This window comes from Manis javanica, chromosome 7 (assembly GCF_040802235.1).
Source record: "Manis javanica isolate MJ-LG chromosome 7, MJ_LKY, whole genome shotgun sequence".
NCBI classification, from domain to species: Eukaryota; Metazoa; Chordata; class Mammalia; order Pholidota; family Manidae; genus Manis; species Manis javanica.
Window position 1 is genome coordinate 105,517,227 of NC_133162.1, and position 18,782 is coordinate 105,536,008.

The 18,782-nt window shown below is 38.1% G+C and overlaps 1 protein-coding gene across 6 annotated transcripts in view; it reads left to right on the forward strand.

Moving 5' to 3' along the window:
- Positions 1-91: 91 nt before the first annotated feature.
- The window catches only part of UBXN4 (UBX domain protein 4), a 43,897-nt gene continuing 25,206 nt past the window's right edge, over positions 92-18,782 (forward strand). For 3 of the 6 annotated variants that reach the window (XM_073241377.1, XM_073241380.1, XM_073241379.1), the window contains exons 1-6: positions 92-320; positions 3,365-3,451; positions 5,413-5,515; positions 8,512-8,540; positions 15,089-15,207; positions 15,829-15,994. In XM_073241377.1, coding sequence (XP_073097478.1) covers positions 239-320; positions 3,365-3,451; positions 5,413-5,515; positions 8,512-8,540; positions 15,089-15,207; positions 15,829-15,994 — 586 coding nt within the window. In that variant the 5' untranslated portion in view covers positions 92-238. Of the gene's footprint in view, positions 321-341; positions 838-3,364; positions 3,452-5,412; positions 5,516-8,511; positions 8,541-15,088; positions 15,208-15,828; positions 15,995-18,782 lie in introns of those variants that run through there. The other 3 variants (XM_073241378.1, XM_017673490.3, XM_073241381.1) reach the window with 2 other exon arrangements.

Below are 18,782 nucleotides of genomic sequence, written 5' to 3' on the forward strand. Positions count from 1 at the left end.
TGAGCGCGGTGCCGACGGCGATGGGTGGCGTCACGTGACGCGGGGCGTCCCGCGCTTGCGCGCCTCTCAGGGAGCCGCTGACTGGCCCACGGGCTTGCGCGTTTGTGCGGAGGCGGGTTGGGGGATCGCGGGCCAGCTGGGGCCGAAGGGGGGCCCGACCGGACGAAGGGGAGGGCGGGGCCGGCTCCTGGACCGCGGCGACTGCACCCCGAGCCAGCGCCTCGGCCCGAGGGAAGCGATGCTGTGGTTCCAGGGCTCCATCCCGGCCGCCATCGCGTCAGCCAAGAGAAGCGGCGCGGTGTTCGTGGTGTTCTTGGCAGGTGAAGGGGGCGGGAGCCCAAGATGTGGCCGGGACACTCCCTCCGGCCTACCACCAACCACAGGGGCCTCCAGGCTTTCCTCGGTCCCCCGAGAGGTCCGGGCTGCCCGCCCCTGGCTTCTCAGCGTCTCCTCCGTCCGTTTGGGGCACACCAGTCCGTTCTCCACCGCCCGCTTCTCCCAGCGCCCGGCTCGGAGGCACCGTCGTGTCTCGCCCTCGAAGCGCGCCGCGCTCCGCCCACTCGTCTGCGCAGGGCGAGGGGACGCGTCCTGCAGGCCCTGGTCGCCGCTCCGCGCCGAGCGTCCCTTCCGCGCGCCCGCCGGGAGAGTAGTCTCAGAGAGGGCCCCACAGCCCCCTCTCCTCGGGCGCCCCGATAGGCCTCTCCGTCCCCGAGGACGCCGTTCTGGATGGTTTCACGCCCTTGCAGTTTCTAGTGTTTAGGTGGGGCTAGGGATAGGCTATTAGGCAGTTGGGCTCGTAATCAGTTGGGGACTGTCAGGAATAAAGCTGTGTCATCGGTAAGCAACAAAGAGAAACCACCTGATGTTCACGGTTACTTGCGTTTGCATGTCCCTGAAACGCAAACTTTTTAGCTTTATATAGATTTGACCTTTTTAAAAATGATAGTGGGGAGGGCTCTAGAGTCTGACATGGAATAGTTTTTTTGTTGCCAGTTGATTTTTTTACTGTTTGTTTTGGAAGAGGTAGACGTTCAGTCTTCGGTTCTTTTTGTTGCCTTCCTAGTTCAGTATCTACAGTTTTGTGAACCTGTACGAACTCAGCCTGTGCTGCTCGGTGTTATTTTGCTCCATATTTTATTACTCCCCTATTACTGAAATCCTCTAGATTTACAGTAAACCTACTCCTTTATGGTTTTGCTGATTTTCATTACATGAACTAAATCAATTTTTGTTACTTTGGGGTGTATTGTTTCAACTATTTGTGTTTAATAACGTTTTACTCATTAACGACTGGGGAGACTAGATAATGGCTCTGTAACTTAAGCACTGCAGTGAAGAATAAGTTACTGAAATGAGTTTCATTTAAAATTAAATTTGAAACTTACAATTTTTCTAAGTCATTCTAAATTTTTAGCCTAATGTTATTGCATAGAAGGGCTTGAGTTCTTTAGATTCTCTTATGCTGTTTTAGACTTGTAATTCATATAAAGAAAAAACGGCTGTAATCCTATAAGGAAAAGAATGGATTAAAAAGAAAAGGAAAATTAAATGATACTATGCTTATTGAGAGTACAATAATAGTTTTAAGACATTTCAAGTTCTGTTTTTTGCATAAAAATCTCAATTGATCCTTGTGGTAAGTGAATAGATTTTATTAACTCCATTTTATAGATGAGAAAACTTATCTTCACAGTGGTTTAGTGACATGCACCAGGTTCACAAAAAAGGATTATATCTTGTCACATTTTTTAGCAGCTTCAAAAGAACTGCTTGTTTCTTAAGGAAAAATAGAACAATATTGTAGGCTTTTTGTAGATATCAAAATTGGTGTAGAAATTAGAAAACCTAGGATTATGGTAGTTATGTTGGGATTATGGTAGTTTTTCAACAAAAACACACAATTGATGGTTTCCAAATGTTCTAGGAGTTAATCTTAGGCAAATCAATTAATTTGAAAGAAGAAATGCTATATTTAATTAACATTTGGAAACAATAGTGCTAATTATTATAATAGTAAAATAAGCATACGTTTATAGTTCTTTGGTCTTTGTGTGTATATATACATTCTTCAGTTAACTTTTTACTGCTTAATATATATTATATGCTTTTAGAATATCAATGACTGTTGAATGTTTACAGGAAGACTGGTAACAATCTGTCAAAGGAGTCTGTCCCGTGATCCATTCAAAATACTGTTGGCTTTCTAGAGGTTTAGGAATTAATCTCCAAAACTAGGTAGGATTAGTGTCACTCGAGGAATATGTAGACAGTGGGGTAATGAAATTGCAACACTCACGAGTTAGAACTTGTTATTTATAGCCAGAACTCATGATTTTCTTAGATCTGAGACTTCAACAATGGTTACTAATTCAGTGGAAAATTAAAAAACTTACAGCTAGGAGTGGTGTTAAGAGTGTACTTTGGTTCATATAACCACTCAGTGGGAAACATTTTAGGCAAGTTGTTTATATTTAGTGAAAATTTCATGGATAAATTAAAGGATATTGTGAAACTGATACTAGAAGACTGGAGAGATTACTATAGTTCAGCCAACAAATTAACAAGGATTTTCAGTGTTGTAGTTACGTAAATTGAAAGAAAGAAAGTGGAGAAATTTTTATTGTGTTCTGGGGAAAGAATAATTGGACAAGGCTCTTGAAGCAGAGGTGTCAGATCACTGACTAGTGTTGCTAGAGGGCTAAAATTTCCTTGACAGACACTGTTCACTGCCTTTTTTGTTTAAAATAGACCACTGAAAGCCTTTAGGTTTTGACCAATTGAGGTTTTCTAGGTTGGAATTGTTAACTGTATTAGGGTGTGCACCTCTTTGCTTTTCAGTTTGTACTGTTCTCTTGAAGCAGATGCTCTGGATACAGCTGATACCACCAATGTTTTCTCCTAAAATCTTAGGCCCAACTACGTCCATCTCATAGTTCATAATTTGATTAAAAATAATCATGGTTCAGCTCTTTCATCCTGTAGGTTTTACCTTAATGTTATCTCAGATAGGGCTTCCCTGACCGATCTAAAGAGGTCTCCTTATTTTCTCTGTTTTTTTTTTACAGCATTTATTACTATAAAGTTGTTTACTAAACAAGTACTTATTTTGCCATTAGAGATTAAGCTACACTGAGAACAATGTCTTACTTGTTTTGTGTTTAGTATATATAGCCCAATGCCTAGCACAAAGTAATTGTGGAATAGAATAGGGAATGTATGAAAGAAAGAATGAGTAAAAAGGATCTATCACATCTCACAACCCTCTTTAAGAAGTGTTTATAGTAAGAATGTTCTCATATAGCTACTTTTTAGGTTGATGATCTTGTCCTTAACTTTCTTTTTTACATCTCTCCTCACCCCACAGAATCTGAAGATGTGCTCAGAATGATCTCACTGCAAATGACAGTTTTCCACATCTACAGATCTGCTAATGGGCATTATTTTTTACTTGGTCTGTGGATGCATTCTAGCCTCTTTCATTTTCCATAGCCAGATTTCTCAAGCCTCTGTTCCTGGCATTTTTAGATCTCATCTCACATAGTGTAGATTCACATGTGCAGCATTATTAGTCAAGTATTGTAGGCATTCCAAGATACTTAATATACCAGAAATTTACCTATTCATTCCACAGAATACTTACTGAGAGCCTGCTGCTATATGCCGGGTACTTACTGTATGCTAGGTTCTGTTGTAGGCATTTGAGTTATATCAGTAAATAAAAAGGAAAACAGTTCTTGCCCTCATGGAGCCTGCATTCTAAGGGAGGGAGACATAATAAACGGGAAACATAATAAGTAAAACACACAGTCTTAATAGTGTGATGAAGATGGTAAGCATTACAGGAAATTAAGAAATAAGGGAGTTTTTGGGAATGACTGGAAGGGTGTATTTTAAAGTGATTAGGGCAGACTTTATTAAGAATATTTGATCAATAACTTAAGGGTGTTGAGAGTTAACCATGGGGTATCGGGGCAAAACATTCCAGGGAGAAGAAGCAACTAGTGCAAAGACCTTAAAGCAAGAGTGTCCCTTTCGTATTTGAGGAAAGGAAAGAATTAGCAAGAAGGTAAAAGGAAATGAGGTCCAGAGGTAACTGGAGGCCTGAGGCCATTTGTAAGGACTTTGGCTTTTATCTTGAAGGAAATTTGGAGCCATTTGTAGGATTTTGAGCAGAGGGTTGATGTGATCTGACTTTTTAAAGAAAGTTGATGTGTTAAGAATAGGCTGAGCAGGGAGACCAGTTAGGGGGCTATTGTAATCATCTAGGTGAGATATGACAGCTTTAATCAGGGTGGTAACAGTGAAGTGGTGAGAAATAGTTACATTCTGGATACATTTTAAAGATAGAGTCAACTGAAGTCAAGGATAACTAGTTTTTGGCCTGAAAACTGAAAGGATGTGTAAGGGTGGATTGAATTGGGAAAGAGGGGGAGCACTTACAGGGGAAGAAAGCAGCTTACAAAAGAATAGGTAGAGAATGGTCTCATTTTTGTAAAATGAAAAATGTGGCCTCAACTTTTTGTAGCTGTAAATTGGCAAAGCTTGTTCACCTTTTACAAAGCACTTAGCTCTGCTAACTTCAGAAGTATTTCTCAGTGACCTACTCAGGTAAATTTCTCTCTGGTACCAATAAAAGGTTATGCCAAAATCTAGACATAGAAGTCTAAAATGTAAACAAGGACTTATTTCGAACTGAGATATGATACATTATGTTAAGTGAAATATATTGAGTGAACTGCTCCCTGAATTTTTATGTATGAATACACTAGTATAACTGATACCCAGATTAAGATGCAAACATTTCTAGCACCCCCCAGAAGGCCCCTTCATGCCCTTTCCCAGTCAATAGCACCTTTACCAAGGTAGCCAGTAGTTGAATTCTATTACCATAGTTAGCTTTGGACCATTGTAACTTTTATAATTAGCATACCTATAGTAAAAGGCAAGTTCAACAAAACAACAAACAGAATTGCACTTGCCTTTGTCTACCTTGGAGGAATTCTGGAGAAAAAATGCTGTAGTGTGGAGGACATTGAACTCAACTGAAAGGTCTCCATTAAAGAAAAGTATTACACATTTCCTTTCTAAAATCCTATGTGCAAAGCCAAAATAGTCACTGTTTATTTCTACCCATGAGTTCTAATTTTTGTGATACTGTTTGCATCATAATTTAGATGTCTTCTTGTAGAAAATATTTTGCATAATATAAATGACAGTATTTTTTCACTACTGTTTATTATGTTAACAATGCATATATTAAGTCATACTTTTAATTTTACGGAAAAACTAGTTTTCAAATTTGGTAGAAAATAGTATTTGTGGGATTATATTTTATTTGAAGTTTCAGATTTCCAGGGAAAATTTTCACAGACACTGGTCATATATTGTAAAAATCCTTGAAATGTTTTACAGGTGATGATGAGCAGTCTACACAGATGGCTGCAAGTTGGGAAGATGAGAAAGTTAATGAAGCATCTTCGAACAGTTTTGTTGCTATTAAGATCGATACCAAAAGGTTTGCTTATGTTTCAATCTTTCAGTTTTAAAAACAACAGTAGTCTTTGGTTGTGACTTACAGTGCTACTCTCAAATGAAAAGAATGTTAATTTTTGTCTAAGGCATATTGGGGACTTAAATTCTGATTGCTGTTTTCCAAATTCATCATTATATATTGCTGAGAAACTTTTTCTAGTCTACCACGCAGCTGTGAGACATATACGAGGAATGTAAAAGAACTGTGATCCTCAGCTTCTGTGAATTTGGAAGTAACTATGAATCATATATTGAATATCTCTGTAGGTTGACTACTCTTTTTGACCTTATTTTTAGGAATGGAGCCATTTAATTCAGTAGGAATAAGGACACTTGTAGGTCCCTCATAGTACCTGATATCTACAAGTCTTTTTTGTTAATCCACCCCTCCTCCCCACCATTAAGATTTTGTTTTATTATAGAAAATTTCAAACATACATGGGGTAACTGCATAATGCAGTGAACCCCCATGTAGTTGTAGACTGCTTCATTAATTAGCAGCTCAAGTCAGTCCTGTTTCATCTGTTTCCCATTTCCCACCCATTTCCACTCATTCTGTATCATTTTGAAACAAATCTCAGTTATTGTATCACTTCATCTGTATTTTAGTATATCTCTGAAAGATAAGGATTCACTTTTTTTTTATCGAGGCATCATTGATATACAATCTTATGAAGGTTTTACATGAGCAGCATTGTGGTTACAACATTCACCCATATTGTCAAGTCCCTCCCTACCCCACTGCAGTCACTGTCCATCAGCATAGTAAGATGCAACAGAGTCACTGCTTGTCTTCTGTGCTATACTGCCTTCCCCGTGACCCCCCTATATTATGTGTGCTAATCATAATGCCCCTTAATCCCCTTCTTCCTCCCTCCACACCTACCCTCCCCAATCCCTTCCCTTTTGTAACTGCTAGTCTCTTCTTGGAATCTTAGAGTCTGCTGTTGTTTTGTTCCTTCAATTTTGCTTTGTTGTTATACTCCACAAATGAGGGAACTCATTTGGTACTTGTTTTTCTCCTGTCTTATTTCACTGAGCATAAAAGGGGGTTCTTCACATTTTAACATAACTAATACTTCAAAAATTAATGATTCCTTAATATCAAATATCCACCTATTGTTCAAATTTTCAATTGTCTCATCAAAGTCATAGCTTTATTATTAATTTATCAGTTTGATTGTTTTAGGACCCATCAAGGTACACACATTGTGATGCATTCAACTGTGTTGAATCTATTGCTCTATAGGCTTCCCTTCCTCTCTCTCTCTCTCTCTCTTCCTTTGCAGTTTATTTTGTAAGAAACCAGGTCATTTGTTCTGTAGTTTCCTACAGTATGGATTTTGTTGACCAGCCCTGTTAGTGTCATTTAGTTTACTCCTCTGTCCACTATTTCCTGTTAATTGACATTTGGATTCAGGTTAGATTTTTTTTCCCCTCAAGACTGTTTCATAGATTAGATGGTAGTATGTCTTCCATTCTTCTGTTAGAAGGCACATAATGCTAGTTCTGTTTATGTTAGCAGCAACCACCAATGATCATCAGTGCCTAGAAAAATTGATTCATTAGCAATTACAAAGTGATATTCCTTTCCTTTTGATATCGATATCAGAATGTATGATGTTTGAAAATTACTGTCAATATTAACCTATTCAGAAATTTACCCGTAAGTTTGTAAATTTCTCATTAAAAAATTTTCAGTATTAGCAGAAATGTCATAATCATAGTAAAATCTGCCTTAAAACAGTTACTAACATATATTTATTGAGCTTGTAGTAGTTTTGTTTAAAAGGAATCTTTCATTTTAATATATATGGTGTCATTTATATTGTCCATTATCTTCCAGAAGCAGTTTTTAGAGTGTGCAATGGCAGGTAGAATATAGGAGTTTATTGGGACTGTGGAAGAAATGAGAATTTCAGAAATCTTGCGATTAAATACAGACTGCATTATCTAGCATTTTTAAAAAACAAATTTCTAAAAATGGAGGCAGGGATACCTATGTATAGTGATGGTTAATATTTGTTTCATTGTGGACTAATTTGTTTCATTGTGGACTAATAAAATTTAATATGTCATTTAAATTATGAAAAGTAAAACTTATTATATAGTAATAAAATTGCCTAATGTTTTGGGATCATTTTAGTGTTTATTTATGGAGTTAGCCTGCATTGAAAATAATTGGTAGGAAATGCATCACAATTTTACATTGGTTATTTCTGAGAAGATAGGATTCTTAGTGATTTTTTTTCTTTATACTTTTCCTGTATTTTTAGACATTTTTATGATAATTTTGCTTTATTTCAGAAAAAAATGAAACATTTCTAGTTCTTGGAAGCATGAATTTGATTCTTGGAATTGCTCACCTACATTGATTAGTAACTTTTACTAGCATTTTGGTGAGAAGACTCTTCCATTCCTGTCCTTAACTACTCAGTTCCCTTTCTGGAGGCTGCCAAATCAAGAAAATATATTTACATTTGTTTTCCCTTGTTTTTACAAAGATGGTAGTATTTTGGCATACTTTATTATACCTTTTTCCTTTTTATGATTGCATTACCTAATAGTTTTTATTGGTGGATATTTAGGTTGTTTTGAATCCTTTGTTACCACAGTATATTATCATTTGCACAAGTAAGTCATAGACATTAATATCTACTTGTAAGTTAAGATACTGTTTTCATATATACTTGGTGTTGAAGAAGCAAAATGGCAGATACTAATTGATTTTTAGTCCCCAGGTCCAGCCACTCATTTCTGGGTTGCAAGAGCAAATGACTCTTTAATTTAAAAATTTAGAATACCAAAACAGGTCTGTGAAGTAAGATTTACATTTTTCTCCTGCCAGCTGAAAGGAACTAGTAATTTCAGAAAAATACTTGTAATTTGTTCAGTAAATTTTTGTAAAAACAACTCAGTATATGGGAAACACTTGCATTCATCTAGTGATTTTTCTGTTTGATTTTTTTTGTTTTACAGTGAAGCCTGCCTACAGTTTTCACAGATCTGTATCCTTTCAATGAAGGATTGGTTTTATATACTTTTTGCTTAAGGATTAATCTTTCTTTTGGTTAACTCATGACATTTAGAAATTATCCATTATTGTTTTTGTTTTTTTTATTTTTTTATTTTGGTATCATTAATCTACAATTACAGAAAGAACATTATGTTTACTAGGTTGCCCCCTTCACCAAGTCCCCCCCACATACCCCTTCACAGTCACTGTCCATCTGTGTAGTAAGATGCTGTAAAATCACTACTTGTCTTCTCTGTGTTGTGCAGCCGTCCCCGTGTCTCCCACGCACTATATATGCTAATCGTAATGCCCTCTTTCTTCTTCCCCGCCCTTATCCCTCCCTTCCCACCCATCATCCCCATTCCCTTTCCCTTTGGTAACTATTAGTCCATTCTTGGATTCTGTGATTCTGCTGCTGTTTTGTTTCTTCAGTTTTCCTTTGTTCTTATACTCCACATATGAGTGAAATCATTTGGTACTTGTCCTTCTCTGCTTGGCTTATTTCACTGAGCAAAATACCGTCTAGTTCCATCCATGTTTTTGCGAATGGTAGGATCTGTTTTTTTTCTTATGGCTGCGTAATATTCCATTGTGTATATGTACCACATCTTCTTTATCCATTCATCTACTGATGGACATTTAGGTTGCATCCATATTTTGGCTATTGTAAACAGTGCAGCAATAAAGATAGGGGTGCATCTGTCTTTTTCAAACTGGATTGCTGCATTCTTAGCATAAATTCCTAGAAGTGGAATTCCTAGGTCAAATGGTATTTCTATTTTGAGCATTCTGAGGAACCTCCATACTGCTTTCCACAATGGTTGAACTAGTTTACATTCCCACCAGCAGTGTAGGAGGGTTCCCCTTTCTCCACAACCTCACCAACATTTGTTGTTGTTTGTCTTTTCAATGATGGCGATCCTTACTGGTGTGAGGTGATATCTCATTGTGGTTTTAATTTGCATTTCTCTGATGACTAGCGATGTGGAGCATCTTTTCATGTGCCTGTTGGCCATCTGGATTTCTTCTTTAGAAAACTGTCCATTCAGCTCCTCTGCCCATTTTTTAATTGGATTATTTGCTTTTTGTTTGTTGAGGCATGTGAGCTCTTTATATATTTTGGATGTCAATCCGTTATTGGATCTGTCATTTATGAATATGTTCTCCCATACTGTAGGATACCTTTTTGTTCTATTGATGGTGTCCTTTGCTGTACAGAAGCTTTTTAGCTTGATATAGTCCTACTTGTTCATTTTTGCCTTTGTTTCCCTTGCCCAGGGAGATATGTTTATGAAGAAGTCACTCATGTTTATGTCCATGAGATTTTTGCCGATGTTTTTTTCTAAGAGTTTTATGGTTTCATGACTTACATTCAGGTCTTTGATCCATTTGGAGTTTACTTTTGTGTATGGGGTTAGACAATGATCCAGTTTCATTCTCTTACATGCAGCTGTCCAGTTTTGCCAGCACCATCTGTTGAAGAGACTGTCATTTCCCCATTGTATGTCCATGGCTCCTTTATCAAATATTAATTGGCCATATATGTTTGGATTAATGTCTGGGGTCTCTGTTCTGTTCCACTGGTCTGGGGCTCTGTTCTTCTGCCAGTACCAAATTGTCTTGATTACTGTGGCTTTGTAGTAGAGCTTGAAGTTGGGGAGTGAGATCCCCCCAACTTTATTATTCCTTTTCAGGATTGCGTTGGCTATTCGGGGTCTTTAACGGTTCCATATGAATTTTTGAGCTATTTGTTCCAGTTAATTGAAGAATGCTCTTGGTACTTTGATAGGGATTGCATCGAATCTATATTGCTTTGGGCAGGATGGCCATTTTGATGATATTAATTCTTCCTAGCCAGGAGCATGGGATGAGTTTCCATTTGTTAGTGACCTCTTTAATTTCTCTTAGGAGTGTCTTGTAATTTTCAGGGTATAGGTCTTTCACTTCCTTGGTTAGGTTTATTTCTAGGTATTTTATTCTTTTTGATGCTATTGTGAATGGAATTGTTTTCCTGATTTCTCTTTCTGTTAGTTCATAGTTAGTGTATAGGAAAGCTACAGATTTCTGTGTGTTTATTTTGTATCCTGCAACTTTGCTGAATTCCGATATTAGTTCTAGTAGTTCTGCAGTGGAGTCTTTAGGGTTTTTTATGTACAATATCATGTCATCTGCAAATAGTGACTATTTGACTTCTTCTTTACCAATCTGGATTCCTTGTATTTCTTTGTTTTGTCTGATTGCTGTGGCTAGGACCTCCAGTACCACGTTTGCTAATATTTTGTTGAGTATTTTTGCATCTACGTTCATCAGGGATATTGGTCTGTAGTTTTCTTTTTTGGTGGGGTCTTTGCCTGATTTTGGTATTAGGGTGATGTTGGCTTCATAGAATGAGTTTGGGAGTATTCCCTCCTCTTCTATTTTTTGGAAGACTTTAAGGAGAATGGGTATTGTGTCTTCTCTGTATGTTTGATAAAATTCCGAGGTAAATCCATCTGGCCCGGGGGTTTTGTTCTTGGGTAGTTTTTTGATTACTGATTCAATTTCATTGCTGGTAATTGGTCTGTTTAGACTTTCTGTTTCTTTCTGGGTCAGTCTTGGAAGGTTGTATTTTTCTAGGAAGTTGTCCATTTCTCCTAGGTTTTCCAGCTTGTTAGCATATAGGTTTTCATTGTATTCTCTAATAATTCTTTGTATCTCTGTGGGGTCCGTTGTGATTTTTCCTTTCTTGTTTCTAATTCTATTGATGTGTATTGACTCTCTTTTCCTCTTAATAAGTCTGGCTAGAGGCTTATCTATTTTGTTTATTTTCTCAAAGAACCAGCTCTTGGTTTCATTGATTTTTTCTATTGTTTTATTCTTCTCAATTTTATTTATTTCTTCTCTGATCTTTATTATGTCCCTCTGTCTGCTGACCTTAGGCCTCATTTGTTCTTCTTTTTACAAATTCGATAATTGTGACATTAGACTATTCATTTGGGATTGTTCTTCCTTCTTTAAATATGCCTGGATTGCTGTATACTTTCCTCTTTAGACTGCTTTTGCTGCATCCCACAGAAGTTGGGGCTTTGTGTTATTGTTGTCATTTGTTTCCATATATTGCTGGATCTCCATTTAAATTTGGTCATTGATCCATTGATTATTTTGGAGCATGTTGTTAAGCCTCCATGTGTTTGTGAGCCTTTTTGCTTTCTTTGTACAATTTATTTCTAGTTTTATACCTTTGTGGTCTGAAAAGTTGGCTGGTAGGATTTCAATCTTTTGGAATTTACTGAGGCTCTTTTTGTGGCCTAGTATGTGTTCTATTCTGGAGAATGTTCCATGTGCACTTGAGAAGAATGTGTATCCTGTTGCTTTTGGATGTAGAGTTCTATAGATGTCTATTAGGTCCATCTGTTCTAGCATGTTGTTCCATGCCTCTGTGTCCTTATTTTCTGTCTGGTGGATATGTCCTTTGGAGTGAGTGGTGTGTTAAAAGTCTCCCAAAATGAATGCATTGCATTCTGTTTCCTCCTTTAATTCTCTTAGTATTTGTTTCACATATATTGGTGCTCCTGTATTGGGTGCATATATGTTTATAATGGTTATATCCTCTTGTTGGACTGACCCCTTTATCATTATGTAATGTCCTTATTTATCTCTTGTTACTTTCTTTATTTTGAGGTCTATTTTGTCTGATACTAGTATTGCAACACCTGCTTTTTTCTCTCTGTTGTTTACATGAAATATATTTCTCCAACCCTTGACTTTTAACCTGTGCATGTTTTTGGGTTTGAGGTGAGTCTCTTATAAGCAGCATATAGATGGGTCTTGCTTTTTTATCCATTCTATTACTCTGTGTCTTTTGATTGGTGCATTCAGTCCATTTACATTTAGGGTGATTATTGAAAGATATGTACTTATTGCCATTGCAGGCATTAGATTTGTGGTTACCAAAGGTTCAAGGTTAGCTTGTTTACTACCTTACTGTGTGACGTCACTCGCTTATTGAGCTGTTATAAACACAGTCTGATGATTTTTTCTTTCCCTTCTTTTTCCTCCTCCTCCATTCTTCATATGTTGGGTGTTTTGTTCTATGCTCTTTTTAGGAGTGCTCCATCCAGAGCAGTCCCTGTAAGATACCCTGTGGAGGTGGTTTGTGGGAGGCAAATTCCCTCAACTTTTTCTTGTCTGGGAATTGTTTATTCCCTCCTTCATATTTAAATGATAATTGTGCTGGATACAGTATCCTTGGTTCAAGGCCCTTCTGTTTCATTGCATTAAATATATCATGCCATTCTCTTCTGGCCTGTAAGGTTTCTGTTGAGAAGTCTGATGATAGCCTGATGGGTTTTCCTTTGTAGGTGACCTTTTTACTCTGTCTGGCTGCCTTTAATACTCTGTCCCTGTCCTTGATCTTTGCCATTTTAAGTATTATGTGTCTTGCTGTTGACCTCTTTGGATCCCATCTCTTGGGAGTTCTGTGTGCCTCCATACTCTGAGCAACTATTTCCTCCCCCAGTTTGGGGAAGTTCTCAGCAATTATTTCTTCAAAGACACTTTCTATCCCTTTTTCTCTCTCTTCTTCCTCTGCTACCCCCGTATTGTGGATATTGTTCCTTTTGGATTGGTCACACAGTTCTCTTAATATTTTTCATTCCTGGAGATCCTTTTATCTCTCTCTGCATCAACTTGTATGTGTTCCTGTTCTCTGGTTTCTGTTCCATCAATGGCCTCTTGCATCTTATCCATTCTGCTTATATATCCTTCCAGAGTTTGTTTCACTTCTTTAATCTCCCTCCGGACATCTGTGATCTCCCTCCGGATGTCTGTGATCTCCCTCCGGACTTCATCCCTTCGCTCTTGCATATTTCTCTGCAGCTCTGTCAGCATGTTTATGATTTTTATTTTGAATTCTTTTTCAGGGAGACTGGTTAGGTCTGCCTCTGCAGATCCTTTCTCAGGTGTAACTATCTTGGTCTGGACCAGATTTTTTTGCCTTTTTATGGTGATTGCAGTGGCTGTAGGCAGGTTGCGGGTGTGTCAGCTGGGAGAAGAAAGTCCTTTCCTGCTTGCTGGATGCCTTACCCTTCTCCGCTGCCTGTGACGGCTACCTGCACTCCTGGAGCAGCCACTGGGTTAATCTCCTAAGCTGCTGTGGGTGGAGTGTCCATCAGAGCAGCGCAGAGCACTGCAGGGAGTGGCAGGCCCGCCAGGTGCGCTCCTCCGTGCTAGCAGCGACCCTGCCAGGCAGCTGTGTGGCAACAGCGGCCTTTGGGTCTGGCCCAGGCGGATGTGCGTTGGACTGGGATTCCGGTCAGCTCCTGGGAGTGCGCCTGCTCCCTCTGGCTCCACTGCTGGTGCGCGTGGGGCTTTTCTGCGCAGGCTTCTACCGGGCTCTGGCTTCACTGCTGCCGGTGCGCACAAGCCGCGCCTGGGCTGTTCGGTCGCGCCGCTGCGGGCTATCCCTGTGGCCCACGGATCTGCTCTTGGTTCCTTCTAGCGCTTCCGCCCCCGGCGTGCGCTCCCACTCTCCTGCTACTGGGCCCGTGTGTCAGGGTCTGCGCCAGTTGGAGGAACGACTGGCAGGCTGCCTAGTCCTTTGAGGGGCTTCAGAGCTGCACTGCCTCTGTTTAGAGCTCCTAAGTTTCCCCGGTACTCCCAGCTGCCAGGACAACTTCGTCCAGCTATGGGGTCCCTGTCTATTTAAGACTTGCAGAAAGCACTCGCTTTTCTTTTGTCTCAGGGGCGCCAGTTGCAGGGACCTGCCCCCTGGTTTTGCTTTTCCGTTTCTCTAATATCCAGCACCCCATGCACCTTGTATCTGCGTTCCGGGTGCGGATTTCTAGGGCTGGTTGTTTAGCAGTCCTGGGCTTTCACTCCCTCCCTGTTCTGACGCCTTTCTTCCTGCCAGGTTTTGGGGTGGGGGAGTGTTCGGGTCCCGCCTGGCCATAGCTTGTATCTTACCCCCTTAGTGTGATGCTGAGTTCTCACAGATGTAGATGTATCCTGGCTGTTGTACTGCATCCACTGGTGTCTCTTTTATGAATAGTTGTATTTATTGTATTTTCATAAATATATATGTTTTGGGGAGGAGATTTCCTCTGAACTACTACTCACGCTGCCATCTTCCTGTTGAAATTATCCATTTTTATTAAGAAATTCATGCATTCTTGTTTATGGAAAATTTATGTTACTAAGTGTCTTTTGAGACAATACGTTGTTGCAAATGGGGTCATAGAGAGTTTTTTATTGAGAGTATCAGGAAAGCAGTATGGAGCCGTCTGGTTGGAGTGTTAGAAGTAGCTGGCAAGAGGCAAGATGGATGTTAAAGTTAGGCTGGAGGGAAATGTAGGGGATGTTCTCCATTCAAATATGCAATACAAATAAATCACAAGTCACATGTTATGTGAACTAAAGGCATAATGGTATAGTAGTTGAAATTATTTTATATTAGCTGATTATATTGTACAATGCATAAAGATGATTTGCTTTGTTATCAGTAGTGTTTTTTAAGATTATTCCTGTTTCCCATGAATTGTTAGACTTAATTAAAATGTACAGATCCTGTAGTGTGTGTTCCATCCAGTTTCTTTATAGGAGACAATGGAATTCCTTTGGAAGTAATAGCAGGAAGTGTTTCTGCAGATGAACTTGTTACCAGAATTCACAAAGTCCAGCAGGTGAGAAGAAACAGAATTGCTCTTTGTATAAATATGGGAAAATGATATGTCAGGAACTTGACATTGGAATATTTTTGGAGCTACTCTGTATTCAGGAACCTGCCATGCCATTAAACTTAAAATATAGTAAAAGCTATTTGCCTACACTGGTTGAAAATAGCATTATGAAATTATAAATGTCTCTCTCTTATACATGAGTGTCTACTGCTCCCTTCTCTTTTCTTCCCTCACCCAATCATATAATGCACATCACTACTGCAAGATTTGCCATCACATTAAGGTCCCTAATGGTATATTGCTTGACATGTTTTAAGGACTTTACTCACTTTCTCATTTGCTTCCACTTTGGACAAATGGATAATACAGCTTGTTATCCATTTGTCCACTTTGGATAATAGAGCTTTTTTCTTTGAATTCTAATCTGAAGGAAAATCAGTAGGATGTTTTAAAAATCTTTTTATGGTCTTGTGACCTTGTAACTGAATGTTTAGTGTTACACATTTTAGATTCATCTACTCAGAACATTCATCTCCTTCCTGTAGAGTTTAAATTACTCATATTTTGGTCTCATCTACCACAGTAAATTTAGATTCATCTCTGTTAAATGTGTTTCCTCTTTAGATGCACTCATTGAAAGCTGAAACATTGGTGGCAAATGGCAGCCAGTTAGAAAGTTCAGTGTCTACTCCAGTTGAACCTAACAGCACTTCTGAAAACTCTCAGTCCAGAAACATAGAGCTTTGTGAGGCACCACCCACTTCTGATACAAAGTCAGATTCTGCAACAGGTAATTTTTAGTGTCCTTTTATGTACAGCTGAAGTACTCCACTTCATTTTAAAGGCCATGGATTAATATTCTTAAAAATACTCTTATTTTTTCACCGTCACATTCATTTAACTTAAAATTTAAGGGTTGTCTTAAATACATGTGTTTGACATTTAGTGGCAAAAAAGGGTAATGTCAGTGTATATGCCCTTCAAACCCAAATAGGCAACAGTCCAAACAGTTGATTTGTAGTTTCTGCTTCTCTTTGCTATGGTTCAGAGATTGTTAACACCTAGCAGTTTTATAAATCTTTTCCCAGCCAGAGGATTTTGAAAGGTCCAAATGAATTACTGTATTTGGGATTGTTTTTATAACCTATAAAACACTATATACATTTAAAAGAATAGTATTTGCATTTAAAAACTAGAATTAAAAGATAATTGTGAAATAGAGCTTGGGGTTATAAGGGGGTGATGATAAAGGCAAAACATTTTATGCTGTGTATTAGGGATCATGGTCAGAGTTGTTTGATATAATACCACCTTTGTGTTAGGCAACTTGGGGTTAGATAATCAAGAAGTTAGACTATTGGTATCCAAAAAGGTAATCCTACCAGCATCAAGATAGATAATCATCAAGCCTCTATGAATACATTTAATGACAGGAAGCTGATTACATTGCTGAGAAGCCTCTTCTCTTTATAAGGTTTTTATTTTTTATTATTAATTACTATTTTAAGTATATAGTGGAGTGATTCAACAGTTATTTACATTATTAAATGCTCACCCCAACTAGTGTAGTTACTGTCTGTGAACACAAAAAGATGTTACAGAATTAATGACTATATTCTCTATGCTGTACTTTCATCCCTGTGACTAATTTATATTAAGATTTTGTGCCTCTGTCCCCTATACATTTCATCCACCCACCCCAATCCTTCCCCCGTGATAATTATCAGTCACTTTGTGTCTATGAGTTTATTGCTGTTTTGTTCATTTTGTTTTGTTTTTAGATTCCACATATAAATGAGATCATACGATATTTGTCTTTCTTTGTGTAGCTTATTTCACCTAGTGTAATACCCTCTAGGTCCATGTTATTGCAGATACACCTATTCTCTTCTTGAAGTCTTAGTTTTTAGAAAAATTCCTCCTTGTGTTGAGCTGAATTTGATGCCCTATAATTTCTCATTAACTTTAGTGCTGCTGATTGAATTACACAAAACAGGTTTTGAATATTTGAACAAGAGGTTTCAGATCTCCTTCTCTGTAGTCTCATATTGAGGTTTAACATCCAGATCAGATCTGGGGGGGCTCTATTATGAGCATAGTCTATTTAGCTGCATAGCAGAATAATTGACTTTTATATTTACCTGGATATTTACCATTTCCAAAATTCATCATCCCCTTTCAAGTATGTGTTTCCCTCTGGTATCATTTCCTTTCCGCCTGAAAATTTTCTATCAGCATTTCTTATTGTACAGGTCTGTTGGCAAAATACTTCAAATATTTTTTTCCCTCTGGTATCGTTTCCTTTCAGCCTGAAAATTTTCCATTAGCATTTCTTATTGTACAGGTCTGTTGGCAAAATACTTCTCTTAGTTTTCTTTTATCTGACAATGTCTTTATCTTCACTCTGAAAGGATATTTTTGCTGGATACAAAATTTGGAGTTTACAGTTATTTTTTTTCAACACTTTAAAGATATTCCACTGTTTTCTGGTGTCCATAGTTTTCTGATGCAAAGTCTCTGATATTACACTTGTTTCCCTGTATATGGAATGTGTGGTTTCTGGCTACTTGCAGGTTTTCAGCAATTTGACTATGATATACCTAGATGTGTTTTTCTTTATATTTATCATGTTTGGGGTTTGCTTAGATTCTTAAATCTGTAAATGTATGACTTATTACATTTGGAAAATTTGAAACTACTATTTCTTCAAGTAGTTTTCTCTTTTTCTATTTTACTGGATAAAATTAGATGTATATTAGGCTACTTGATATTATCCATAGGTTCACGTCTTTTGATCTTTTTTTCTCTCTTTTCAGATTTGATAATCCTGTTGATCCAAAAGTTGACTGACTTTTCTTTATCATCTCTGTTCTGCTGTTAAGCCTATCCAGTGAATTTACTTTTTTTTTTTACCCAACCATTTTTAATGGACTTTTTTTTTAAGAGCAGTTTTAAGTTCAAGCAAAATTAAGAGGATGGTACAGAATTCCTATTATATCTCCTACCCCACACATGCATAGCCTCCCTCATTACCAACATACCCCACCAGACTGGTACATTCGTTACAGCTAGTGAACCCACATCATAATCTGGCAAAGTCCATAGTTTATGTTACAGTTCACTCTTGGTGGTTTATGTTCTGTGAGTTTGGACAAATATATAATACATGTATGCATCATATTATCCATACAGAGTGTTTTCACTGCCTTAAAAATCCTCTGTGCTCTGCCTATGCAGATTTTTTTAATGTCTTCATAGTTTTGCCTTTTCCAGAATGTTATTTGGTTGGAATCAATATGTAGCCTTTACAGATTGGCTTCTTTCACTTTGGAATATGAATTTATGTTTCCTTCATGTCTTTTCATGGCTTAATAGTTCATTTCTTTTTAATGCTGATTAAATTCCATTGTTTGGATGTACCACAGTTTGTACATTTATGTACTGAATGGCGTCTTTGTTGCTTCCAGGTTTTAGCAATTATGAATAAAGCTGCTGTAAGCATCTGTGCGCAGGTTTCTGTGTGGACATAAGTTTTCAGTTCATTTGGGTAAATATCAAGGAATGTAATTGCTAGATTG